This window comes from Phascolarctos cinereus, unplaced genomic scaffold, assembly GCF_003287225.1.
Source record: "Phascolarctos cinereus isolate Bilbo 61053 unplaced genomic scaffold, phaCin_HiC Scaffold_5;HRSCAF=322, whole genome shotgun sequence".
In the NCBI taxonomy this organism is placed as follows: Eukaryota; Metazoa; Chordata; class Mammalia; order Diprotodontia; family Phascolarctidae; genus Phascolarctos; species Phascolarctos cinereus.
The window spans coordinates 447,346,535-447,373,596 of NW_027555958.1; the positions used below are offsets into that span (position 1 = coordinate 447,346,535).

The 27,062-nt window shown below is 44.2% G+C and overlaps 1 protein-coding gene across 4 annotated transcripts in view; it reads right to left on the minus strand.

Moving 5' to 3' along the window:
* Nucleotides 1–7,019: 7,019 nt before the first annotated feature.
* Nucleotides 7,020–27,062, minus strand: part of GPBP1L1 (GC-rich promoter binding protein 1 like 1) — an 80,918-nt gene continuing 60,875 nt past the window's right edge. For 3 of the 4 annotated variants that reach the window (XM_020987602.2, XM_020987598.2, XM_020987600.2), the window contains 5 exons: nt 24,788–24,928; nt 16,864–17,022; nt 9,025–9,149; nt 8,130–8,232; nt 7,020–7,999 (listed from right to left, as the gene is read on the minus strand). In XM_020987602.2, the coding sequence (XP_020843261.1) occupies nt 7,850–7,999; nt 8,130–8,232; nt 9,025–9,149; nt 16,864–17,022; nt 24,788–24,928 (678 nt within the window). In that variant the 3' untranslated portion in view covers nt 7,020–7,849. The remainder of the gene's footprint in view (nt 8,000–8,129; nt 8,233–9,024; nt 9,150–16,863; nt 17,023–24,787; nt 24,929–27,062) is intronic. The other variant, XM_078156610.1, reaches the window with a different exon arrangement.

Genomic DNA, 27,062 nt, shown 5'->3' on the forward strand with positions numbered 1-27,062 from the left:
CTTCTGCATCCAGTCTGTTTTCTTTGAAATGAGTATTAAAAAAAAATACTGCTTTTGTAGTTCGGTTTGGGATGTGCTACTGACAGACCTTCACTCCTCCTTTTAAAATTTCCCTTGAGATTCCTGACTTTTTTCCCTCTATATGAATTTTACTACTATTTCTAGCTCCACAAAATATTCCTTTGGTGGTTTGGTATATAGCACTGGGCAAGTAATTTAATTTAGGTAGTACTGTCATTTTTATTATATTGGCTCCATTTAGGTACATCTTTATGTGTGCAAAGAGTGTTTTACAGTTGGATTCATATGGTCTCTGGGTGCACCTTGGTAGAAAAATTCCAAAATATTTGACATCCTGCAATTTTGCTGAACTTAAAGAGTTTCAGTTAAGTTTTTGGTTGACTTTTTTTTTTCCTCTTTATTTTTTAAAAAAATTCGGTATTTTGTTTTTTCCCCAGTTACATGTAAGGTTGACTCTTGAGCAGGGTTTTCCAAGTAAGTCTGTATTATCATAGGCAAAAAAGTAATTTTGTTTCCTCTTTGCCTTAGCTTATTCCCTCAATTCCTTTTTTGGTCTAACTTCTAGAGCTTACATTTCTAGCGCTATGTCAAGTAGTCATGATGACTGGCATCCTTGCTTTATCCTTATCTTATTGGAAAAAGTCTAACTCTTCTCCATGATGTTTGCTTTTGGTTTTAGCTAGATATTATTCATTGTACTGAGGAAAGGAAGGAAAGAAAGAAGCAACCACTTATTAGGCATCCACTACATACCAGACACTATGCTAACTATTTGATCCTCACAACAATTCTAGCAAGTAGTTACTATTATTACCTTCCCCATTTGGAAACTGAGGCAAACAATAATTGACTTGCCCAGCTAGTAAATGTCTGAAGCCAGATTTGAATTTAGGTCTTCCTTACCTGTGGCTCAGCACTCTATTCAGTGTACCACCCAGCTGCCTCTGGAAAAGCCCATTTGTTCCTATGATTAGAATTTTTAAAGTAGACGCTGCGTTTTGTCAGAAGCCTCTTCAGCATCCATTGATCTATGTTTTCATATTGTTAACATGTTTTATGTTTATAGTATTCCTTTTGTTGAACCAGCCCTGCATCCCTAGCATAAATTCAATCTAGTCAGAGTACATCATCTTTAATCAATGTTCACTTGGGAATTCTGTTCTAGATTTCTTTCTCTGCCTTGTCTCTCCCTGGTTTAGGTATCAAGACCGTACTGGTGTCATAGATATTGGAAGGATGCTCTCTTATTGCAAACATTTTATGTAGAATTGGAAATGATTGTTCCTGGAATGTGTGTGAAAATTCCTTTGTAAATCCAACTGGTCCTAGAGTTATTTCTTTGGGAGTTCATATTGCATTATTTAAAGTCCTTTTTCTTTGGTTATTCTGGGCATTTCATATTTCTTCTAAGTATTCATTAATTTCCTCTAAGTTATCAATTTGTTAGCATATAATTGGGCAAAATTGTTTCTAATAATTTCCTTGATTTCTCCAATTGCTGATTTCTCCATTTTCATTTTTAACAGGGAACAATATACATTTCATCTTTTTAGGAAAAGTCAGATTAGCGGTTTATTACTTTTTTTAAAAAGCCTGTAGTTTTATCAAATTTATGGTTTTTGATTTCAATTTTATTGATTCCTTCTTTAATTTTCAAAAATTCTACTAACTGGAGTTTATTTTGTTCAAGCTTTTAAAATTGCATGCCCAATTCACTGATTTGTTCTTTCTTGTTTTAAAGTGTTTAGAGACGTACATTTCCTTCCCAAGAATTGCTTTAGTTGCATCCTGTAAGTTTTGGCATTTTGTCTCATTATTCTAATTTTCATTAATGAAATTCTCCATCATCCTCTTCCTCATCCCCAGCAATTAGGTATACAGAGCAGTAGGCCTGAAGTTAGAAATGACCTGAGTTCAAATCCACCCTTAGACACTTATTAACTATATGATCCTGGGCAAGTCACAACCTCTGTCTCAAGTTTCCTCATCTGTAAAATGGGTATAATAGGATTGTGAGGATCAGATGAATTAATTATAAAGCACTTGGCACATAGTGAAAGCTATATCAATCTTAGCTACTACTATAACTTGTTCTTTGAGTCACTATTCTCAAATTACTTTTTAATTCTTTAAGGATCTTCTATTGAATGTATTACATTAGTAGTAGATGTATTTAGCATTTCTGCTTTTCTATATTCATGCCCTAAAACATGGCCAATTTTTGTAGAGGTGTTATATAGTTATGAGTTATTCAGTAAATGCTAGAGCACTAACTAGTGCCTCTAACTTTTCAAAAGTTTTATTCATATATTTAACCATTTTCTTTTGGTTAATTTATCTGGATCTGAAAGGTACGGTTGCAGATTGTGTAGGCCTGGTATACATACGTTGAAGGCCCTCACTGTTACAGTTTTAGTATTTATTTCTTGTTCTAATTTGAAACACTTCTTCACGTATTTAGATGCAATGCCATTAGGAGTGTGCTGACACTGACTTATTATCTACGGTACCTTCAAGTACAACATTTCCCTGTTTATCTATTTTTTTTTTTGGTGAGGGAACTGGGGTTAAGTGCCTTGTCCAGTGTCACACAGTAAGTCTTAAGTGTCTGAGGCCGGATCTAAACTCAGATCCTCCTGACTCCAAGGCCACAGCTCCATCCGTTGTACCACCTGGCAGCTGTCCCCCTGCTAAGTATCTATTTTTAACACGTATTTTCCTATTCAGCCTTATCTGAAAACATATTTGCCACTCCTGCTTTTTTGAGTTCAGCTGAAGCAGGATAACTGTATTCCAATCCCTCCTTCTAGCTCTATGTGAATCTTAGTGTTTGAAGTGTGTTTTTTGTAAACAACATGCTATCAAATTGTTTTCTAATCCATTCTACCACCCTCTTCCACTTTACAGACGAGTTCACCCCGTTCACATTCAGAGTTACAGCTGTTCGATGTGCACTTCTCTCCAGACTGTCACGATAAGGTACCCTTTCCTCCCATGTGCCTCTTTACAGATAGGAAGATGGTTACAAAGGGAGCGTGTGCTTCACCTGTGGGATCTACAGATGAAAAGGCTTATTTCCTCTCCTCCTCCCTACCGCAGGTCTTTATTATTCCCTTCCTTTTACGATCCCCCTCTACCTCTCTCTCTAAAACTTGAGCTGGTTTTGCTCGATTATTCCCTTACCTCTCGCCACTGCTCTGACATTCCTCTTCTCTGTCCTTTGTCCCTGCTCTCTCCCCTTTCTCTTTTGAGTTGAATGGATTTCTATACTGAAACCTCTGAACGTGAGGGTGTAATTGTGTTTAGTCTCCATCCTTTGCCCAGTTCAGGTGAAAGTGAGTCTCACAGGATGTCTTCCTCCAGGACTATCCCACCCTTTGCTCCACTCTTCCCCAGGAGAAGGCCTCTCAGAAGCAATGTATGATCTTAAGGTATCTAGAGGAGCAGAGCCAAGATGGTGGAGTGAAAGCAGCGACTTGCTTGAGCTCTCCCCCAAACCCCTCCAAATACCTATAAAAATGGCTCTAAACAAATTCTAAAGCAGCAGAACCCACAAAAACACAAGAGCGAAGCAAATTTCCAGCCCAAGACAACCTGGATGGTTGATCAGAAAGGTGTATTGTGCTGCGCGGGGAGAAGAACGCAGTGTGGCGTGGGTACGCAGGCTGCAGCAAACCTGGAGCAGGCCTCAGAGGACTGAATCTTGGGCAGCTGTGGTGGTTTCCAGACTTCTCAACCCACGAATGCCAAAGACAACTTAGGTGAGTGGGAAAAGTCTGTTTCTGCAGTACTGAGAGAGGAATGCAGGGTCTCGGCTCCATTCCCCAAGAGCGTGGCGCTGGGGGGCAGCTACCTCCTGAGCTTCTGGCCCATAGACTGAAGGGGAATCCAGTGGCTAATCAGAGGGGGGATTGCAGGGATCTCTTTGCCAGTGCTAAGGCAGGAATTTCTTGCTTTGCCCATGCTTGGATCTGGGTCACAGTTCTGGGTGGTGGCGGTCCTGGGGCGAGGAGAAGCACTGGCGTGGTAGAGATTGTAGTGCCTGTGGAGAAACCCTCCCCACAGTTCCAGGACAGAAAGGAGTGCTCGTGATCACTAATAGAGGAGAGCACAGGCCAGGAAATGAGTAAACACCTCGCCCCTTATCATACCACCTTGCAAGAAATGAAAATTTACAGGTCCTTGACAGTATCTCCGAAAACAGCTGTACAGACCCCCGAAGCTTGGGACAGTATATTCTCCACATTGGAAGCAGACTCTTACATTAACAAAGAGTTTAAAACTCAAGTAATTGGCCTGGATCAGGAGCAAGCAGTGCAGAAAGAGTCAGACCATATTATCTTATTTTGGTGACAAAGAAAATCAAAATATACAACCAGAAGAAGACAACAAAGTCCAAGCTCCTTAGGGTCTCTGGAGTCTTCCTTGATCTCCTCCTCTTTTCCACTTCACTATCTCGGCTGGGGGAGGTGGTGGTGCTTTGGACTCAGCTCAGTAACTGAACAGAACAGGCAGGGCTGGACCTCTCTTGAGTGCGGTGGCTAAGACTCAAGACTCCTTCCAAGGACTATGGGCTGGGCTCTGCCTGGGGGCTCTCTCCTATCCCACAGCACTGGGGCTTCCCTGAGTCAGGCTCTGACTAGGGTCCTCCCTGAATCCTTTGCCCCTGCTCCCTGGGCTCCCACCAGAGACTTCAGAGACGCTTTGGCCTAGCCTTTGCTTTTGGGATGGTCTCGCCTTCTTCTGGAAGGAGGGTAGTAGACTCCACCTGGCACTCTCTCCTTTCTGCTGGGCTCTTGTCCCCCCCCCCCAGATTCCCTTCTGTGGATCCCAATCCTGGGTGGATGTGTTCAGGGGCTTCTTACTTCTTACAGACACAAGGGTGTTTGTGATGTTTCTGTGCATCTCTACATTCTGGCAAACCAGTGAGAGGGTGTTTTCTCACCTGAGTTGCCTCTTATCAACGAAATCACGTCTGGACCAAAAGATCCCTCAAACCTGTGTACATCTTCTGGATCAGAATGGAATCTCTTTGCAGGCAGGGAGAGCTCAGAGCCTAGTCCAGTGCCTGGTACAGAGTAGGTGCTTCAAATTCAACACAGTGGGGTTTTTAATCCTTTTCCTTCCATTGGTGGTCATAAGGAACTTTTTGGCACTACTCAGGTCTTTGGCTTTCTTGCCTGGGAGAAAAGAAACCAAGAGTGTTTATTCTGCCACAAACAAAAACCAAGTAAAATGAGCATTTCCACAAAGGAGAACAGAAAAAGGAGTTTGCACAGGAAAACATGACTCTCTCTTACAGTTTGCTTTTCTTTTTAAGTCTCTAATAAATCCACCAGGCAACTCTTGAAGCCATCCTCGTCTATTTGCTTCTGCTCTCTTCTACATGATAAGATTTTCTTCAATACTTCTCTTTTCTTCTTATTTGGCAACCTTATCAATGTCTCCCTTTTCAACTCATTCCCTATTGAAAATCAAAACCAAACCCAATATCTTGGTAACACACTGCCATTGTCTCACAGGCATCATACCCCAAGACGGGCCATGCTCGCCGCACTTCATGGAACTCTGCACAGGGGCTGGTCTTTCAAAGCTCTCGTATGCCGTGGTCACCGCCTGGGTCACTCCTCCAGTTTGGCTCATTTCATTCTGCGTCAGTCCATACAGGTCTTCCTGGCTTTCGTCCTGCCTTTGTGGGATTTGGACTTTATTTCTCCTTTCCTAACTCAGCTCCAGATATTTCTACATCTGACACTAGCTGCAAGAATGGGCATATGGCTTAATTTCTTGGAGCCTCAGTTTTCTCATCTGTAAACGGAATAATAATAGTGCCTACCTCCCAGGGTTGTTGTGAAGATCAAACGAACCGACCCAAAGCATTCTGACAACCTGAAAGCCCTATAGAAATGTTAGCTATTATTATTAATAATAGAGGAAAACTGGAAAGGCAAGCTTCAACCAAATTTAAAGAAAAATTCCCTATGTAAAGTGGAATGAGCTGCCTTGAGAGATAGTGGATTTCCCTGTACTGGGAGTCCTCCAAGCAGAAGCCGGAGGACCACTTTTGGGGTGGGACAGTGGAGACCCTTTCAAGTACACAGTGGGGTGGAGAATCTGGGGGTGCCATCCTTTCTGGCTCGGAGTCTGTGGCTGTTCATTGCTCAAAAAGTCTCCAATGGGAAGCCTTTCCTGATTTACCAGGGTCCCCTCTGACCTCACGTTGCCCCTCCTTGGTGTCTGATGCCAGGGTCCTCTAACCAGCTCCATGTGCCAGTACTGTCAGCTTTAGGAGGGCCAGCAGGGCCTTTGTCTCATCTAAACCCAGCATTTCCCCAAGGGTTCACTGGGGATTCTGCATGCAAGGATATTTATGCCTTCATGACGCACTGCCACCCCCCACCCCAAAGCAATGAGGCTTCCAAACCACCCCTCCATCCTATCCCTTGGCTGAGCTTGTGAGACCCACAGGCAGAAGGGCAGGCCAGGACACATCCTGAAGGCCCAGGCTTCAAGAAGTAATGGTTCCTGGGGGCCCAGCAGCCCCTGCCAACACAGGCTGTCTGGGTGTGACTTATGGAGACTGGGAACTGCGACTAAGCCCACGAAAAACGTCCCAATAAAGTGTGATATGAAGCAAACTATCAATGCCAGACACCTTCTGCTGAACATGGAGAAAGGGGAGCGTGTGAGCATGTGTGTGGTACTCCAGGGTGGGGAATAGGCTGTGGGGAGCAGAGCCCAAGCCTGGCCCCTTTATTCCAGAGGCAATGGCTGGGCAAGTACCAGAGGATGCTGGAAAAAGAAGTGATGAAAGGCCTATAACGTCACCACACTGAGACACTGAGGAGCCATATCAGCTTCCACCACCAAAGGAAAGAAAGGTGTTTGGCAAAAAACCTAAGATCTGCCCCCAGACTGATAAACTAACAGCACCACCAGAAAAGAATTGGGACCACTTCCCTTAAAACCAAACTCTCACACAAGAAGGACAATTCCAATTGGCAAACTGATGCAAAATATTTATTCCAAGTTAGTTATTTTTGATGCAGTAGTTTTTCCCCTTATACAGACTCATGTGATAACCACTTTTTAAAATCTGTAAATAATGTTATCAAAATAATCTTAATCTTTGAAATCTCACAAAAATTTATATTTTACAATCCACCCTGAATATCAAGGCTGCAAGAAGAACACAACAATTCCTATATCCAAATATTTTACAGCTGTACCCAAAAAGGAAAAAAGGAAACCCACAAATGCTTGGTTAAGTGATGAAAGCTGCCCGAGCCGCCAAAAATGAAAGAAAATTAAAAATCCATGTTATTTGCATTAATTTAACACAATTATAACTTCCATAGTCATTTTGTCATTGACAATGATTGTTTGAGCACATTGTGAGTAGCCCCGGGCTCCCGAGGACCCAGGGCAGGCAGGGGGGGCTGGCTGGGGTGGGCGGGGCTGCATTAGAAAGCTATGGCTGCCAAAGTCCGGCTCTTGTTCACTTCTGCCACCAGCTCTGTCAACACATTTATTGTCCTACACACACAAGCTGCACACAAACTTGTGTGTATGTGTGTACTTATATATTTATTTTATTTTTTTGTCACAAATTTCCCACCTATACAAACTTGCCTCTATTAAGCATAGAACAGGCTGGACCAAAAAAGAAAAAAAAAAAAGAAAAAAAAACCTAAACAAGCCAATCTCTCTTCTTTGGGATCATCCCCTTTGTGCACGAAGGATTCAACAGCAATGAACAACAAAAGGAAAAAGAACGGTTTCATTTATACAACCCTGACGGGGAGCGGAGCTGGACAGGTCACTTGGCTCAGGCCTCATCATCTGAAGTTTCGCTGCTGCTCGTCTCGGTGCCCGAGTCCTCGGCCTCAGGCTTCAAAGCATTTCGCCAAGTGGCAAAGAGGCCAGAAAGGCGGCGGCTCTGAGAGAAGCCGTTCCTCCCAAAGCCGTTTCTTCTTAGCTGGGGGATGGGAGAAGGTGACAATCACTGTGGGCAGGGACTCTACCCCCATCCCCCGGGGCTGGACAAGAGGTGAGTTTGAAGTGTCTGAACAAAGCTGTCCCAGGGAGGGGGCAGGTGGCGGACATACCTTCTCTGTCTTCATGTGGAACTCTCTTAGCTCATCCTCCGTGAGGGGAAGACAATTTTCGTCATTCTCTGGGTATTCCTGCCAGCCCATTGCTTTCAATAACCTACTCCAACAGGAAGAACATGTCAGTGGGAACAGGGCAGACGAGAGAAGCCCAAGAGCTTCCGGCCCCTTCCTGTACTGCTTCCCTCTTCTCTGTGCCCAAACACCCAAGGCCCTCAGCAGGTGCACATGGGCACCAAACTATCGCCAGCTCCTGGCGAGGGTGAAGAATGATTCCTCAAAAGCAGTCACATCATTCAAATTCACACCACCTATTTCCAATGACCGTATTTTACACAAGTATGACTCTGAACACTGTGAATTCAGCATCAGCAACCACTCTAGGGGATTCATTATTCACACTAATTGAGACATTCAAGATGACCAAGGCCACCAAAGAGATTCCCAGTGACGAATGTTACCGGTGTTACCAATGGCTAGAACCAACCAGCTCAGGAGACTGGAGGTGAGAAGTAGCTGGAGGGCCACTGGCACAAGGAGGAAGACAGACACAAGTACAGAGGGAATGGAAGAGGAATACCAAGTTCTCAGAAGGGAGAGTCAATGGTGTCTTAATTAAGGAATCCTTCTTTCTGCTGACCTCTCCCCCGGCTCCAATGCTACTAACTCTTCTCAACACAAAATTAACTACAGCTATAACATATTCATTCTTGCTTTGGGTGCCTTCCAGGACTGTTCTGGGCCAATGCAGGACACAGGCTTTCTGTGATGAGATGCTCGGTAAGACTTTCCTAAGATGACAACCTGTCTGTGGCCTGCAGGCCACCAAGTGCCCACCAGCCCGCCTTCCATACTAAGGAACACTCCCCGTGCTCGGTTTTCTTTCACTCACCTGTGTTCCGCTTCCAATGAGAGAGAAAGGCCTTCTCCCTCCTCCATGAGGGGGAGAGTAAGGCCATTCTGATGGCAACCCTCTTCCCCATTTTCCTTTGGTTCTGGTGTGCTGTTTCCCTCCACCTGCAGCAGGAGAGAAAGAAATCACCTGGGAAAACTGCCCTTTGCAAAGGAGCATCTGAAGTACCCAAGCACAGGATGATTTTCCTCCCTCCTGCCCAGTTCTTTCCCCCAAGGGAAACACAGGTTTACAGGGTTAACCAACTCCCAAAGGAGTACAAGAAGCTGCTGTCCTGGCTGAGCTTTAACCCATCTCATTGGAACCCTTTTTCTTATGGTGACTAATAATCTGTGTAACATCTATGCAAGCCGGAGCTGAGCAGATCAATAAAAGACTTAGTATGAGGGGAACAGGTTTCCCAAGTGAGACTGAAGCTAGCACCCAAGGTCACCTACTACCAAGTACTAATGCTGGCCCTCCGCTGCATGGAAAGCACAATATAATTCACTTAAGACAGGCCCAGACTTGCTACTGTACAACACAACATCCCCATCACTGACAGCTCACTTCATTCAAAATGAAATCTAAGATCCTAACAGAATTTGGACAATCATTCAGGTTTCTGTGATTAAGACCACCAAATAAGTACCAGGCTGCTTGATAAATCTCTCCTGTTGCAGAGGTGGATGGTGGTATCCTCTTAGCTCCAAGCTCTACTGGCTTGGATCTAAGACTTAAAACAAGTAGCAAGACGAGGTTTCCTCAAGTGTAGCCTGGGTTTCCTGAAAACCTCCCCCAAGTTGCCCAAAGGAGAAAAGAAGGGGATGAGTCAACAGAATCAGGAACATATGCAGCTTAGAAAGCAGTTGGGTTGCCATGGATTTCAGGACAGGCTCTGGGAGGCTGGACTGAAGCACAACAGGGTGGGATGCCCCTGAGATCCTAGGTTTGGTTTTCCCCAAAATGACTGTGCTCAAACTTACAAAGGACAGTGGTGGTGACCGCTGTGTTTGAAAGCACTCTCAAATGACCAGTGGTGAGGGGTGATTCTGCTTCAATACAATTTAGGTCAAGGTAATGGAAAAAAAGTTAATCAAACTATCAAGAAAAAGAATCTTTCAAGGTATAGCTCGAAAGGAAAATATGGGAGGGACACGACCCCTGCGTTTTAGTCTTTGAAGGATAATAGTTAGATGGATTCAGCATGAGTGAAATGGCCAGATTCAAAGAGTAATTATTAACAGTTCAGTGTCACCAAGACAGTAGGTCTCCAGTGGAGAGCTCCAGGGATCTGTGCTTGGACTTGCTCTGTTTAACATTTTTATCTACGACATGGACAAAGGCTGAGATGGTACTATTGATCAAATTTGCAGATAATGCAAAGCTAGGAAGGACAGCTGACATACTGGACAGCACTGTTGGGATCCAAAAGGATCCAAATTGAAAAGTCAGGCTATGCTAGGCTAGGCCACAGGGCTGAGTCTAATAAGATGAACTTCATTAGGGATAAATGTAAAGTCTTAAGCTCGGGTATAAAGAAAACCAACTTCACAAAAATAAGATGAGGGGGCCATGGAGGCATATGGAAAAAGATATGGGGATGAGGTACTGCCAAAGCTCAGTGAGTCATTAAGGTGATGTGGCAGGCCCTTGGACAAATGGGAGCCACATTCTTTCTGGGGCAAGGGGCAGGGGTCGACTTGGACCCTTACCCCATCATTAGGGGATAATTAGGCCAGGAGATTGTGGAACAAGGATATTATTCTGTTACTTAGTTAATGTTAAAGTTATCTCAGTTTGTTACAATTAATGTTAAAAGAGGAATAGCTTATGGCTTATCCTGTAAATGCCTTGAAAGAAGCATCTACTTTAATTAAGGATTATTTATTTGTACATGACTAGAAGTTGGGATTGTTTTGTTATTTGATATGTACTGGTTTTAAGTTAACTACTATGTATTGGAGTGTGTTATTAATTCCTTAGTGGAATCTCATCCTCCTGATGGTGAATATGAATAGGAATGAATAATGAACTAATGCAAGGTATAAAACTAGAAGCAATGCAGAATTTAAGGCTAGGTTCTAATTTTTTTCAAATCTGAGTGTCTTGAAACATGACAACTGGACGAAGTTCCAATTTTGATCTTGTAATGGTGAAGACATAGAGGTTGAGCTAATTTTCATTATTTGCCCTGGTTATCGGCAAGGTAATTTAAAATTGTGTTGAGATCAATCTCGTAGGAGAGTGGATACTAGAAGGAGGATCTCTGCAGGAGGAGAGTCTGCTGGACACTGAACAGCACTTAGACAAGAAGACTTCACCGGACAACGTCCAGAGTGTCAGACAGAGGTATGAGAAGAGACTTACGAAGCTTTAAATGGACAATTTATCATTACTTTTGGGTCTCTGTATCTGTACTTAATAAGGGGACTGCCCCCTTTTTAATTTGTCAATGTGTCAGTCAACTCTTCACTTCCTTCTCTTGTACTGTTTTAAGTCCCCAAAATCCCTTGATGAAATGTTGCCCAGCAGCACAGTCCCAGGTAGAACCATCACTAAGGCACTGCAAGGTTTAACCACTTTAGCTGAGGAGCTGGCAGAGAATTCTGGGATAGATAAATGATTAAACTGATGGTTAGAATCCTGGTTTGGCAAATGAAAGGGAATAGCAGCATCTATCATCACCTCTCTAATTGTAGCTGCGGGAGTTTTAACTGCAGTAAGGTGCTGCATCATCCCTTGCATCAGAGGGCTAGCGCAAAAATTAATAGAAACAGCGCTAACTAAAAGTATCCCAAAAGGACCGGCTATGGGAATTCAGGTAACAGGATCAAGTGGAGTTAGAATGATGACTGAGAGAATTAATGATCATTCCTCCTCTTCTGATGAAGAATTTGAACTAATGTTAAAATGCTTTGAGGAAAGACAACAGGAACAAAGAAGTGTGGAAACATAATTCTTATTGAGAAGAAGAGGAGGGAATTGTTAAGAGTTAGACGGGCTTACGTTTCCACAGGTAGAATAATGCAGAGATTTAAAGAACAACAGCCCCAGCAAGTAGTACACTGTAGGTGGGCTTGGGCTTAGCCAATAAAAAGTAAGTTGATGGTTCCAAAAAGACCCCAAAATCAAGATATGGGTTGAGCCAGCTCAGACCAGTTAGGCTCAACCTGAGGACGCCTGAAAAATGTTAGTTCGCCTGCTTAATGAACTTCATTACTATTATCTGACGTGCCCCACATAAAATTAGAGCCTCATTAATGAGTCATGGCAGGTATGACCAAGGGAGGGGGAACATACTTGAGCATATCAAGGGGAAACATGTAAGGAAAGATGTAACCCGGGAAGTGATGGACCAATTCAGGCCTGGGAGGTTTCGAGCCGAATTCAACTGCATAAAAGCACACTTGGCCTTGCACTCAGGGCCCATCCCTCCTGAAGAGGGGTGGAGCCCACTGCTGGCCAGAAATGTCTAAATCCTCTGGACTTTCTCTGTAATAACTTTTCTTGATACCAAAATAAAAAAAAAAGTGATGTGGCAGCCAAGCCAGCTAATGCCACCTCGGGCTGCTTGGGGAGGGGCAATGCTTCTAGAACAGGATGGTGACAGTCTCAGCCGAGCTCTCCTCAGTCCTGGGAAGGAGTCTTATGCTCAGCTGTAAACACCAGAATATTAAAGGATATTCATCAGGTGGGAGTGACCAGAGGGCAGCCAAGATGGGGAAGGGCCTTCAGTTCACAATGTGGAGCTTCAGGGAGGGACATGATAGAGGGGTTCACCTCTGGGAAGGGCCATCAAGTGGAGGAGTGATTTGATTTACTGCCCGTGGCACCAGAGAGCAGGATGAGGTGCAAGAAGGGGAGGTACAAAGCAGACAATTCAGGCTGTTGACAGCAAAGACTTGCTAACCATGAGAGCAGAGTCAGGGTGGGATGGATACCTCCCATTCCTTGGGGGTCTCCAAGCAAAAGCTGGGAATGTTCTCCCCAGGGGAGGTTCCCCTGGGCAGGCTGAGGAGTGTTCTCTTAACTTGTACATTTATGATGCTGGGATTCCTCACTCCACCCAGCCTCTTCCCAATCCCTAATGAGGGCACCCTCCACGAGTTCATCCTTAGCTCCCCCCTCAAAATTTCAGGGTTTCAGCCTCTTCTTATGAAGAGATGACAAACAGCTCACATTTCTCAGAGCTTTCACAGAGCAGTCTTCTTACTGTCACCTTGTGCCAGAGGCTGTCCTAAGCACTTTTTACAAATACTACCGTACAGCCACAAATACTGTGCACAGCAACCTTGTGAGGTAGGTAGCTACTATCCGCTCTTCTAGTTGAAGAAACTGAGGCAAACTATGTCTAAGTGACTTGCCCAGGGTCCCATAGATAGGAAGTGTCTGAAGCTGGGTTTGAACTTGAGCACTCTATCTACTGGGCCACCAGCCGCCTCAGAGTAAAGTTTACTTTCTTCATGTAACAGAGGAGGAAAAGGAAGTGCTGATGGCTTCGGCTAACAAAGCTTGGAGGTTGGATTCAGACCCATGTCTTTCAAATTCTCAAACTTAAATATTCATCCCATTAGTATGTCGAACTTAACACACCTAAAACTGAGCTTGTTCTTTCTCCCCTTAACTGGCCCTTCTTCGGAATGCTTCCCGATTTCTGGCTCCTGCCAGATGCCTACTTTTCCATCAGTTTCCAAGCCCACTTCCATAATGTCTGATGAGTGTTTGCTCTTTTGTAAAAGGAGAGGGTCCCACTAGACATACTAAGTTCCTGGGCCCTCTCTTCTTCTCACTCCCCACAGCCACTGCCCTCTCCAGCACCCCTGGAATTCCTTTGCTCAAAATCTGGAGTGCTTTCCTCCCAGCTTCCTGTGTGTGATACTCAGGTCCTCAATGAGCTGGTGTGGCCAGACCTTTGCCGAGGTCTCCTCTTCCTCTGTCTCCTCCTGGGGTGCACCCCCCACGAGCCGTTTATTTAATTCCTATGTGCCTGTTAAAGCTCAGCTCACATGCTCCTCCTCCAGGAAGCCTTCTGGGACTCCTTGGTCTGACTCATCCTTCCCCCTCACACATGGAAGCAAATAAACATTTATTAAACATGTACTATGTGCCAGGCATTGTGCTGTTATGATTCCCCATTCTACAGATGAGGCAAACAGAAGTTATGTGACTTGCCCAGGGTCACACAGCTAACAAGTATCTGAGGCAGGATTTGAACTCGAGTCTTCCTCAAGCCAGGCTTGACACTCCATCCACTGAGCCACTCACTCAGCAGTCTCTGTGCCATGAAACACTCTGGGTTGTACCTCACTGATACAATTCTCAGGCAATATTGTGTGTTACAGTTAACTGTAATATTTCTATTTACCGGCATTTCAAAGCCCCCTAACCTGCCTTTCTGGCCTTGTTACTATTGTTCCCCTTCACCTCACACTCCTAGCTGTCATCTTTTAACATTCAGAGGTGGGACAGGAGAGCTCTGAGGACCTCATGGACAAGCCCCTGGTTTGACCCAGAATGTCCAACAAGATGCTGGCAGACCTACATGGGGGCAGGACAGGCTGGGGCGGCCCAGTGGATCACATGTGTTCATTTGGCACTTACTAGGTGCCAGGCACAAATAAACACTGGCACCTCCAAACTGTCCATAAGGCCCCCATGGACCACACACACACACACACACACTTACGTTTTATTATCTTGTTACACACTCAACAAATCATTACCTATTTCCCAACTATGGTTCTGAATGCAATGGGGAGTAATGTGGGCCTTGTGTCTGATCCTTCAGGTATGAATAACTAGGTCACTATCAGACACATGCTGAGGAGGAGCTGGGCAGAGATGGAAAGGCCTGGGTGGGTCTTGGCTGGGCTTGGAGGAAGCTGGTAATCCACCTGGGGACTGTTTTCCATGTTAGGAGTAAGCAGATTCTCCTATACCAGATTTTTGAGACTCCAAAAATAGCTTAAAAATAAAAAAAACCCCAATCGTGAAAAACAAAACAGAAGAAACTCAACCAGTTAGGTATACTCTATTCTTGGCTGGTTTATTCCTACATTTTAAGCTTTGGTCCAGAAACCCAAAGCCAGGACTGACATCTTCTCAGCCAGGTGGTTGCTTCCCAAACCTACCTCTTTCTCAATTCCCCCTTCAATGAGCAGGAGGAATGAAAACCTTCAAGGTCTTCAATATTTTGCCCTGGCCATCTCTATCCTCACTATGAAAATCTCCATTTCTCTGGGAAGTATCCCTTGTAAAGAACAAAGTCTGACAAGTCTTTTTCATGTCTTGGAATCATCTCCAACAATAGTTTCTTCCTCCTCATTACTCTGTAGTTGGAAAAGTCTATATGTTTTCTCTTCTGGGAAGATGAAGACATTTGCCCTTTCCTAGTGCTCATGATGCCTCTCTGGCTTGCCATGATCTTTTGAATATCACTAACAGTGCTTTGGTGATTACAACTGCCAGTTTCTTTTAATTCCAGGACATATGGGAGAGCCAGATGGAAAAAAGTTAATACCAGAATCCTGCCCTGGACACTTATCGGCTATGTGACCCCAGGCAAATTACTGAACCTTCCTCAATTGCAAAATGGGAATGATTTATCTTGGGAATCAATTTCCCTATTAGCCATGTCTATGTAGTCAAAAGGTCATTCTCATTGGCACAGAGAACGGAAGAATAAAAATCAAGCACCTTTGGTCACCAGTTGTCATAGTCACGGCAGACCTGTCCTTTCTTTGAGACTCCTTAATACAGCTTATCCAAAAACAAAAGCCCAAATAATTTTGTGGTCCCTGCCCTCCCTGGTCAGCCTCAGGTCATGCATTCTCAACTTCAGCACTCCTGACAGTCCCCTTCTGAGGACCACGTGAGGCTTCTCTCTTCTGCACAGAGCATTTAAAAATCTCACAGGGTCGGCAAGCTCCCTGTGCCTCAGAGACACCTGTCTCTTCAGAAAGCCCCCTCTGCACCTTCAGCACTGCCTTCTCTCTTAAAGTGAGCACCACTTTCCACCCAGCTCTACTCTCTTCTACCCTCAAGCTCTAGGACAACCAGTGCCTTCTGTGAGTTGAGAACTGGATCCAAAAGAAAATCTACTCTTACGGATTCTTATGGGCGGTGAAAAATGCATGTGGCTATGTTCCACTTAGTGCAAATAAGGGGTCCCCTGCAGTGGTTGCATTATTTGAACTCACACTGAATATTTTCACTGGCCTTTAACTAAACACTTTACGTAATTAGAACTCTGAATAGTGTGACTGGGAATACAAGTGACCAGTTCAGGGGGACTCAGTAGATGCACTAATCAGGACCAAGCTTTATTTTGACCTCTATTAGACGGTCAACTTTGAGAACAGAGAGCCAGTCTTAGCCCAGCTCTGTTTCTCTACTTTACAATGGAGGCATGGGAGGTGTTTGGTGCTGGTTTTGTTGAATTATCTTTCCTCAGGGGGTAACTTCAATTTTAGTGAAATAGAAGCCAGTCTGGTAACTGGGATTGGGGCTTCAATTTAAATAGGGCTATTAACCTAGCCCTTGCTTTTGGCACTGGGTTGCTATAAAACTTCACATAGATCATAACTTACATTTCTTTGCTATGGACATGCTAGAAAAGATTTAACTTTTTCCAGGGTGGATAACTATAAACTGCAAATGGATTTTGGGTACAACCTATGCCCATTACTATTACTTATTAAATATGCAAATGGTTTATTAGTTCCTTCACCTCAGTAAAAACTCAAGTGTTTACAAATCAACACTGATCCAGAAACACGAGGACGTCATTTCCAGCAAGGTGCTCCCCTCCCCCCCAATGAAAACCTTTGCTCTTACGTCCTCCAGTTTGTCGCATTCTCGGTTCTCTGAGATCTCTCCATTCCGGTCATCCTTTAGAGTCTTTAGGAACTCACTCTTTTTGTCGGTGGTCCGACGGGTCAGCTTGGTTAGACGGCAGGAACTAATCTCGATGGGAGGGGTGGTGCTGGAGGGGCTCTAAGCAAACACACAATAAGAGTTCTGTCAGGCGAGATCTGGGACTGGGGACTTCCACGGAGCAGCTCTTACAGGCTTTAAACTTTAGAATGCCTTGTCCTTGCCATCCCATATCACGCATGACTCTTCCATTAATAATCTAAAACACCCTTAGTTTGGACAAGGAATCCACCTGGACTCGCTCCTTCCCTGGTAGTCAGTGACGTAAGCAGGAGCATTTGAGAACACTGGGAAAGGCCAGATGTGAGAGATGTTGCAAAGGTAGAAAGGGCAAGATCTAGTGACTGCCTGGATATGTGGGGTGAGGGCGAGAGGGGAATTCAGGGCAAAACAGAAGTTATGAAGCTAGGAGACTGGAAGGATGGCGGTGACTTTAACAGAAATGGGCAAGTTTTAGAAAGCAGAGAATCTGGGAAGATGATGAGTTTAGTTTTGGTCATGTCAAATTTGAGGTACCTTTCTAAGAATGGGGGAACCTAGGGCATATTTGAAGACAAGAGGGACAGCAGAAGAAGTAGACAGGAGGTGGTCTTGAAGACACAATAGAATAGAGGGACAGATAGAGAATGCAGTCTGCTGGAGATGTAAGGGGAGAGGATATGACACTGGGGAGGAGAAGGACCATCTCTATCAGAGACTGGCAGAAAGGAAGAAAGAGTAGAGGCTGATGTCAGGAGGTCCTGAGATGAAGAGAATGGAAGAAAGTGGAGCTCACACAGAATGGCCTCAATTTTCTCAGTAAAGTAAGAGGCTAGATTCTCAGCTGAGAAAGAAGAGTGAATGAGACAGAGATTCAATTAGGGAGGAATAAAAGGAAGACTGCTTTGTTACAGTAAGGGCCCAGATGAGGTTGGATAATATAAATTTGGACAGCAGATAGAGTGTTGGACCTGGATTCAGGAAGACTTGAGTTCAAATCCAGACTCAGACCCTTTTAACTGTGATCTTGGGCCAGTCACTTAACCTGTGTCTACCTTAGTGTCTTCATCTGTAAAATAGAAAAAATAATAGCACCTATCCTGCCAGGGCTGTGAGGGTGGGATGAGGTATCTGACAAGTGCTTTATAAACCTTCAAGTGCTCGATAAATGCACCTGGCCGGTGTGGCTGTAAGACTTCTTGTTCCAGTCAGCAGCAGCAGAGGAGGTGGATGGGGGGAGCACAGCAAGAGACGAGGACAACAAGGATGAGGGGGTGAGGGATTCAAGAGTAGAGGGTGGTCTAATGTTGAAATGGCCTGAGAGGCATTAAAAGGCAGGAAAGAAAAGTCACAGCAGGGCTCATGACCTGAAGAACCACTGGGAGGTTATAGGACTGGTGGCAAAGGATGGGTTTAAGCAGGCTCAGGCATACAGAGGAAGGTATGGAGTGTTCTTCTGTCCGGCAAATCTGGCCCTCACTTCTTTCTTAAACGGACTGGCCTCAAGCACTGCCTTATACGAAAAGCCTTCTTTACTTGCCACCCAGCCCACGTGTGCACATATGAGAGATAGTGTGGTGTGGGTGGTGGGGAGCTGGCCTTGGAGGCATGAAGATTAGAGTTAGAGCCGCGACTCTGGGCAGTTCCACTCAGACTGAGTTGCAGAGAAAAGTGCCAAGTGGCACTGGTGCAGAGTTTCTCATCTGGAGTTCTCCTCTCCTGGTGAAATCGAAGGTCCGGCCCCAGTAGAATGTGAGCTCCTGGAGGGCAGACTCAATCTTATTTTCTTCCCATACTAATGGTGGCTGGTGCCAGGCTGTACTTACTGATTTCACAGTGTAGCACGTGCAAAGCTGTGTTCAAGACTTTCCCCAAACAGCTATGTCTTGCAGCCTCTTTACTAAAGGGCGGTGGGGCATCTTACAGATATAGCACCAGTGGAGGATCAGACTCTGACTGACAAGCCCTACTCTTCAGGATGAAGTTCAATGCTCTTTGCCTCAGCAATACTACTGCTGAGATCAAAGAAAAGGAGAACGACCTATACATACAAAAACACTTATAGCAGCTCTTTTCACGGTGGCAAATAACTGGAAATTGAGGGGATGCCCATTAATTGGAGAATGGCCAGACAAACTGTGGCTTATGATTGTGAAGGAAGACTACTGTGCTATAAGAAATGACAAGCAGGATAGTTTCAGAAAAAACAGGGAAGTCTTACATGAACTGATGCAAAGTGAAGTGAATAGGGGCAGCTAGGTGGCACAGTGGATAGAGCACCGGCCCTGGATTCAAGAGGACCTGAGTTCAAATCTGGCCTCAGACACATAACACTTACTAGCTGTGTGACCCTGGGCAAGTCACTTAACCCCACTGCCTAGCAAAAAAAAAACCCCCCAAAACAAAAACAAAACGAAACAAAACAAAGTGAAGTGAATAGAACCAGGAGAACAATGGTATGAGTTTAACATTCCTCAACGTTTGAAACCACAAGTGTTGTGTGAGGGACTTCACCTTTATGATATATGATAAATAATGAATTTTTAACATGACCTTCTGCATGAAACCTTTCCTAATCTTCCAGTAACAGCAAAATTGTAACATAACAAAGAGTTAGCTACTTTGATCAAGAAAATGATCCAAGACAATTCCAAAGAACTCATGATGAAAAATGCTATCCACCTCCCGAGAGAGAATGATAAACTCTAAGTGTAGACTGAAGCAGACTTTTTTTTATTTACTTTATTTTTCTTTTTTTGTAACATGGAATAGAAAATGTTTTACATGACTCCACATGTATAATTAATATATTGCTTGCCTTCTCAATGGGTGGGGGAAGAGCTGGAGTGAGAGAATTTGGAACTCAAAATTTTAAAAAATGAACGCTAAAAAAGAAATATTAAATTTATTCTTAAAAATATGTCGCTCAAACACTACCTTCTGCATGAAACTCCTACCAACTGTCAGTGCTTTCCCCCCAAACTACCCTTGCATTTAACTACTTTGCATGTGTGTTTATTCACATAATAGTTAGGCTATACAGACACACACCCTTCTTGCCCATTAGCATGTAAGTTCCCTATGAGCACAGATTGTTTCACTCTTTGTACCTGCACTGTCAATACTAATGCAGTGCTGGGCACACAGTAGGCACTTACTAAGTACTTGCTGATGTACTGATACTAAATGTTGCACACACTGTCAATCGTAGCCAGTATCACTGGCTTAGCTTAGATGACTTCCTTTGTTGAAAGGGAGACTTCTCGGGAGTGGAGAGAGGAGCAGAGATCGAGTAAGAAATGACTGGTATAAAAACCAAAAGTCATCAGTGAAACTTTGAGATAACTGGGACCAGTCTCATTTAGGCCTAGAATAGGAAGATGAAATAACAAGGCCAAAGAGTAACTTGTTCTGAGAGTGCCAGAAGGTGCCTTTTTGTGTCTCTGTTAGCAGCCTTGTTAGAGGCATTTCTAGGCCTTTCCTACTGTTAAGTCCAAGACTCCAGGCTGGGCCTTGTCTGGGCAGGCCACCTGTTTTAAGGTCTAGACTAGCAGATACTTAAATCTGGGGCATCCAAACTGCCCAGGGAATTTAGCCAGGAACACACACAATTCTACTCATATTTAGAAGCAGCCATCAGACTGTCACACAGAACTACGCCAATAAATCAGGGTCTTTCATGTGCATGCACAATATTCATTAGCTTGGACAAATGTAACTCAAGTCATCCAGGTCACACAGTAAGTATCTGAGTTTGAGAAACAGTATTCAAAATAATCCTACAGGTGAAGTCCCTCCCATCACACTTGTGGTTTCAAACTTTGAGGGATGTTGAACAAATTGGGATGTTAAACTCATGCCATTATCAGTGTGGTTCCATGTCAAATAACCAGGTGATGATTTCCTCAAATATGGCGGTTCCAAACTTGCAAAAAGGAAATGATGATGTGCCCTGCTGCATAGCCTTTGTTTGGGATAACTCTAAAAAGTATTGAGGATAAGCAATTTTGCTCCAAGATGATGTAGGCCAATGCGATTAAAAAATAATAACAATGTATTATAAACTCAGCCTCAACGAACATAGACAAATGAACAAGTAAAATAAAGAATAAAGTCCTATGTAATTGAAACCATTTGAAGGATCAGTGCAATCTTATGCCATTAAGTGGAAGCGGGTTTGATGAGGGAGTCGTATAGTCCACTTCAAACACAGAGAATGAAGCAATCTCTTTGAGTCAACAGAATAAAAATACAAAAAAAATTTTTTAAAAGGAACTGATAAAAATGACAGTATGGAAAAACACAAAAGCTTACAGAGAATCCTTTAGGAGGGAGGAAAAAAACTAGGCCAACTAGTCAGGCAGCTCACTTACTCACACCTGTGAGGAAGAGACAGGTGTCTGGAGAGGAGTCAGGGAAGGGGGTGGAGAGAGACTGACATAACATGTAGCTATGCATAATTTCTTCAAGGGCAGTCATGGGGAAGAGGAATGAACTTGGCCCCAGAGGGCAGAGCTAGGAACAAAAGGGGAAGTGAAACAGAATTATAGAGTCAGATTTCAGCTCAATGGATGGTATTACTGACAACTCCAGCTGTCTAAAATCAGAATGGGTTGCACAGGGAGGGAGTGAGGTCTCCCTGATAAGAGCTGAAATGTATACAGCACTGCAAAGCATTGTAGATGCATTATCTCACCTGAGTCTCACAAATACCAGGTGAAATAGGTAGGTGCTAAAGGTATCCTCATCCCATTTTACAAATGAGGAAGCTAAGGCTTAAAGAACTGAAGGGACTTGCTAGGTCACAAGGCTACTAAGCGGAGGCACACGTGGACTGAGCCCAGGTCTTTCATGTGTCTGTTTACTACACAAGAGGGGTCAAACTGGCAGGTCAAACCAGATTAAAACCTAATTGGGAAAGGTTTAGCAAACAAACAAACAAAACCCTCCACACAGATAATGTTAACTTTGTGATTTTCTGAGTCCATATGGGCCCACAGGAATCCATTTCTATTTAAGTCTGACCTCCCTGCACTTCCAACATGGCCACTGTGGGATATTACTGCAAGGAATACCTCGGGTAAGAATTAGACTAAATGCCCACTGAAGTCCTTTCCTAATTTCTGTTGATCCTCTGGCTTTGGATGCTGAAATTTAGATGCAGAGGTAGATAATACTATTGATAGCATCATGCCCCAGAATACTGCAGAGTACCCTCAATGAGATCCCTGGCCCCTAAATAGACTGGCTAACAATACTAGAGCACCATGCCCCAGAATAATGCAAAGTATCCTCAATGAGATCCCTGGCCCCTAAATGGACATGGCTAACAATCTACACGGGAAAAACCAACTGGATGAAGAATGCCTATTACCCAGATTATGATTTGTTTAGGAGGTAATTTTGTCAAATTGTGATTTAAGTCATTTACCCCATAAACAAAAAAGGGTCACAGAACTGAAACTGTAAGCTAGGCCGCATGTGAAAATAAAGTAATCCTCCTTCCAGTGTCCCCCACTTGCTCCCTGACCCAACCTATACTCGTCTAATAATGCTACTAACTCCAAAACAAGAAGATCTTGAGCTTCTAAGAATCAAGACTGTATGTGACTCAGAGGGCAATGGCGGTCACAAGGAGGATGTCACATGTGACACCATGGATACAAATTTTATCTTTGGCGTTTTGGAAGACAGCTATGGGAAGCCCCAAAATAAAGTAGGAGTTTTAAAGCAGAAGGCTTAAGTATACAGAAAGAGATGAAAAATGGTATTTTTTCAACTGAATTAAGCAGAAGTTTCATTTCACAGAGGTTCTGGAGAGAGGGAGGTTTGGCCATGTGGAAAATGAATAGTTCTATAAGCCACAGGGAAGACATCCACTAGGAGACGGTCTCAGACCATGAACACATTGCTCTCTGCCCAGAATTCAGGTTCCAGCACTAAGGCAAAGCTAAACACAGGATGCACAGGCCAGAAATTTCTACTCTAGGACTGGGCTGTATGACTTTGGTGCTGCTCTCCTAATGACATGGCAGACCCAGGCTGACAAAACCATGCAGTCTACACATAGCTTTTAAGTGACTAATATCACTCTGGTTGAGAGTCTTGAGACTCTCCATTCATTGGTCTACCTCCTTACCAGACAAGTCATTTCTGGCTGTCATGTTCTACATGAAATCAGTCTCTGGACTATTTCAATATGGCCCATTTCTCACCCACTAAATAATTTCTCTTTTCGTCCAAATTCAATCCAAAGCAGTAACTTTTACTGTTCTGGAAAACCTTTCCAGAACACCTGTGTAATGTCATCTGTACCTAGGGGCCCAGTCAATGTCATTCACTGTCTAAGTCATAATTTGAAATCACTCTCTTCCTTTAGGAAGCTTTCCTAGGTTGAGCCTGACCTATTCAAATACATCAACCCAATCTCTGACACACTCTTTCTTCACTGTGAGTCAAAAACCGCAGTGAACTGAGCGATATTTTCACAAAGTCCCAGACGCTATTAAAAATTATAACTTACACATTATAAAAGCTGAGAATAGCCTCACTGTGCTGAAAGACATTTATCTATGTATCAGTATGAATTCAATAGGTACATGTGAATCTGTGATACCCTCTGAATGTTCATGGTTACAACCCATCAGTCTGTCTTAGCTGGTTAAACTGCAAGCGTGGTGAGAATACAGACTGCATGTAAGGAGAGGCAGGGTAGCATGGTGGAAACAGCAACGGACTAGAATCCTGGAGATTCCCAGATGTTACTGATTATGTGACCTGGGCTAATAACTTAACCTCCACTTCCTCCTCTAAGGTTCCCTTCTATTGTTATCACACCAAATTTAATTTTCATAGATTAGAGACTAGTCCTGTCCATACTACATTTAAAATCCGGTTAATGGGTGCTCCCCCTGGGCATCCTGGGAAACATCCAGCAAACGTGTGTAATAAAACGTCCCTCTTTCTCATGTTCACGGAATGAAGGATTTCAAGTTGGAAATGGCCTTTAAGATCCTCTAGGACCAACCCCCTTATTCTACAGCTAAGGAAACTGAGGCCCAGATATGAATTGATTGGCCACGGTCACACAGAGGACAGGAAATAGCAGAGCTACTTTAATTGATTTGTTAAGTGACTTGCCCAGGGTCACACAGCTAATACGTGTCAAGTGTCTGAGGCCGTATTGGAACTCAGGTTTCTCCTCACTCCAAGGCCAGATCTGTATTCACTGTGCCACCTAGCTGCCCCTAAGCAGAGCTATTTAAAAAACAAATGAAATATCCACTGCTCTGAAAATGATGTGGGCCAGTGGCTTTCATTTATTCCTCTTCAGAGATCTTCTCCCACCCACCTATGGATTTGAAGCAAAACAACAAAAAATAGAGGTAAACCACTGCAGGCATTCTCTGGACCAGTGTGGAAGCTTCCTGGAGTCTCATCTATGGTCAAGCATTTCATTAGTGATAGAGTCCAGCACAGCTACCAGAGTGTGTCAATTTGTGGTGCTGTTCAGCCATGTCTGACCCTCTATGACCCATTTGGGTTTTTTTGTTCTTTTTTTTGGAGTGGTTTGCCATCTCCTTCTCCAGCTCATTTTACACATGAGGAAACTGAGGCAAGGAGGGTGAAGTGACTTGCCCAGGGTCACACAGCTAGGAAGTGTCTGAGGCCAGATTTGAACCCAGGAATATGAGTCTTCCTGACTCTAGGCCCAGCACTCTATGCACTCTGCCACCTACCTGCCAGTCTGTGAGAGCTGTGTTATTAGTAAGGAAAACAGACAAGGCCCTGAAGTCCCTGGGAAATGCCATTTCTACACCTGGTAGTTCTCGCTGGTCCCACTTACCTCTTTGGGAGAGGGAAGTACTGAACCACTTGCCAGTACTACTGGTTTGGTGACAGCAACTGGACTGGTGAAGGCAGAATCCCGGCTAGAGCAGAGTGAGCCTGCTTTATGTTCTGTCCTGTTTGCTTTCCATGGACTGGGCTGTGGGGGAAGAAACGGCAAAAGGCAGTTACCTGCCTCTCTCTTCCCCATGAATGGCGGAAGGGGAGGGAAGCAGAGGGAAGGTGGGATGCTTCTTTGGAGAGAAGTGTCTGGGTAAGGGATCCTGGCTAGATGAGGAATTTGGCAAGACACTAGTTTGGGCATGCCTGTGGGAGGGACAGACCTTTAAGCTGCAAGAAGAAGGGAATGAGGGACTGGGCTCAAGAGCGCCATCTGGGCAGTCATTTCCCTGCTGAACCTACTCTATCATTCCTGGCATCATTCTCCAAACCAACCTCTCTGCCAAGCTGGCTGAACCTGCTAAAACTGTGGTTTTAGGAAGCCCAGAGACAGCAGGAAAATGGCAGGAATGGAAGAAGGGGGCCTGAGAAGCATGTTTTGCATGAAGTCCAGCTATCTCACTGGGTGCTGGTCACAGCATGTCCTTATGATCTGGCCTATCCCGTCTCTAGGCAGTAGGTGATACAGGGAGTCTCATCTGCGATTCCCTTGCACCCCGCCTCTACTGAGCTCCTCCAAGGCTGCTGCTCCCAGTGTAGAAGTCCATCTGAACATGGATGGCTCCCTTGCTGGTCTTGACTGTGGCTATATAAACCATGCAGAGATGGAATGGGGTTTCCTGAGGAGCACACCAAAGCTGCCAGGCGGTATGAACAAGACCAGAAGACACTGGCACTTGCTGCTCAGCACTCTCAGGACAAGAAGCTTCCCTGGCCTCTGCCATGGTGGTGCAAGGGCCTTGGATGCATTAAACAGCCAATGATAAAGCCCCTCTGGGTGAAGTACGGCCCTAGGGGCTGGTTGGGGAGGCAAAGCTTGAATAACATGTGGCCCAGATTCTCATATAGGATATACATACTACGCAACAGACAATAATACACAACAGAAATTTTAAGATTAATGGTTCTATCTTATGAACTGTAAAGGAGAAAAATAAATTCAATAAGATATCAATGTCCTATAGGTAATGATGGAAGGCAGACAGAAAAATAACAACTAATGATAATAACGACAACAACAACAACAATTTATATAGAGTTTACTATGTGCCAGATACCCTACTAAGCACTTTGCAATTACTGTCTCATTTGATCCTCAAAATAACCCTGGCAGGTAGGACAATAGTGGGCATTATCTCATTTTTAAAGAGGAGGGAAATGGAGTCAAATTTGAACTCAGGTCTTCCAAACTCCAGGCCTTGAGTGCTATCTACTGTACCACCCAGCCGCCCTAAGAAATGGCATCTGATTGAAGCTTTAAAGAATCAGGAGCGGGAGAAGAGTAATTAGTGCCAGAAAAGTGTACTTGGAGGACAAAGAAAATTATAGCTTAGTTAAAGCACAGAGTATGTGTGGAGAGGGTTAGGAATGGACTTATGACTTTACTGGTACAGGACACTCCCTCTGCCAATGCAGGTCACACATTTTCTGCAGTGCGTAGCCTCAGAGTGCTGTCTAGAGCACTGACAGGTCACTTCCAGGGGTCACACAGCCAGTTCAGAACGAAGGCAGGACCTGGGGCCAGCTCTCTAACTCCTTTGCTACTTGTACCTTTCATACAGTGCATATAACCAGGAGTAATATAGGCTAAGGATGGAAAGACCAAGGTAGGGCTGGACAGTGGTGGAGGACTCTGAATGACAGGCAAAGAGCCTACATGTTTTCCATGAGCAACAGGTGATGGAGAGACTGGAGGAGGTGGAGGAGCTCAGTTTGGGACGTCAGTGATAGAAGAAGCAAGGGGAGGAACGGAGAGGAGGCCCTGGGAGGCCAGAACCACCAAGGTCACATCAAGATTAGATGTGACAAATGAAAGAATAATGGGAAGAATCCTAACTAACAAATGCCAAGATTCTTTCCTATTCTCTCCAAGGAGACTGTAAATGGTCCCACAAATAGTGAAGTCAGGAAAAACCGGGGAGGAAGGAAGATGAATATGGGAAGCTTGGGAAAAGTTTTGGCCATGCTGAATTAGAGTTGCTGGTGAGGTGTCTAGGTGGCATTTTGTGATCAAAAAGAACTGTACTGCCAGGACAGTACATTCCAATGAAACAAGAGATCTGTCTCTCCTCCATAGTGATTTCACCTGCGGCCCATCCTATGAAGCTCTCATC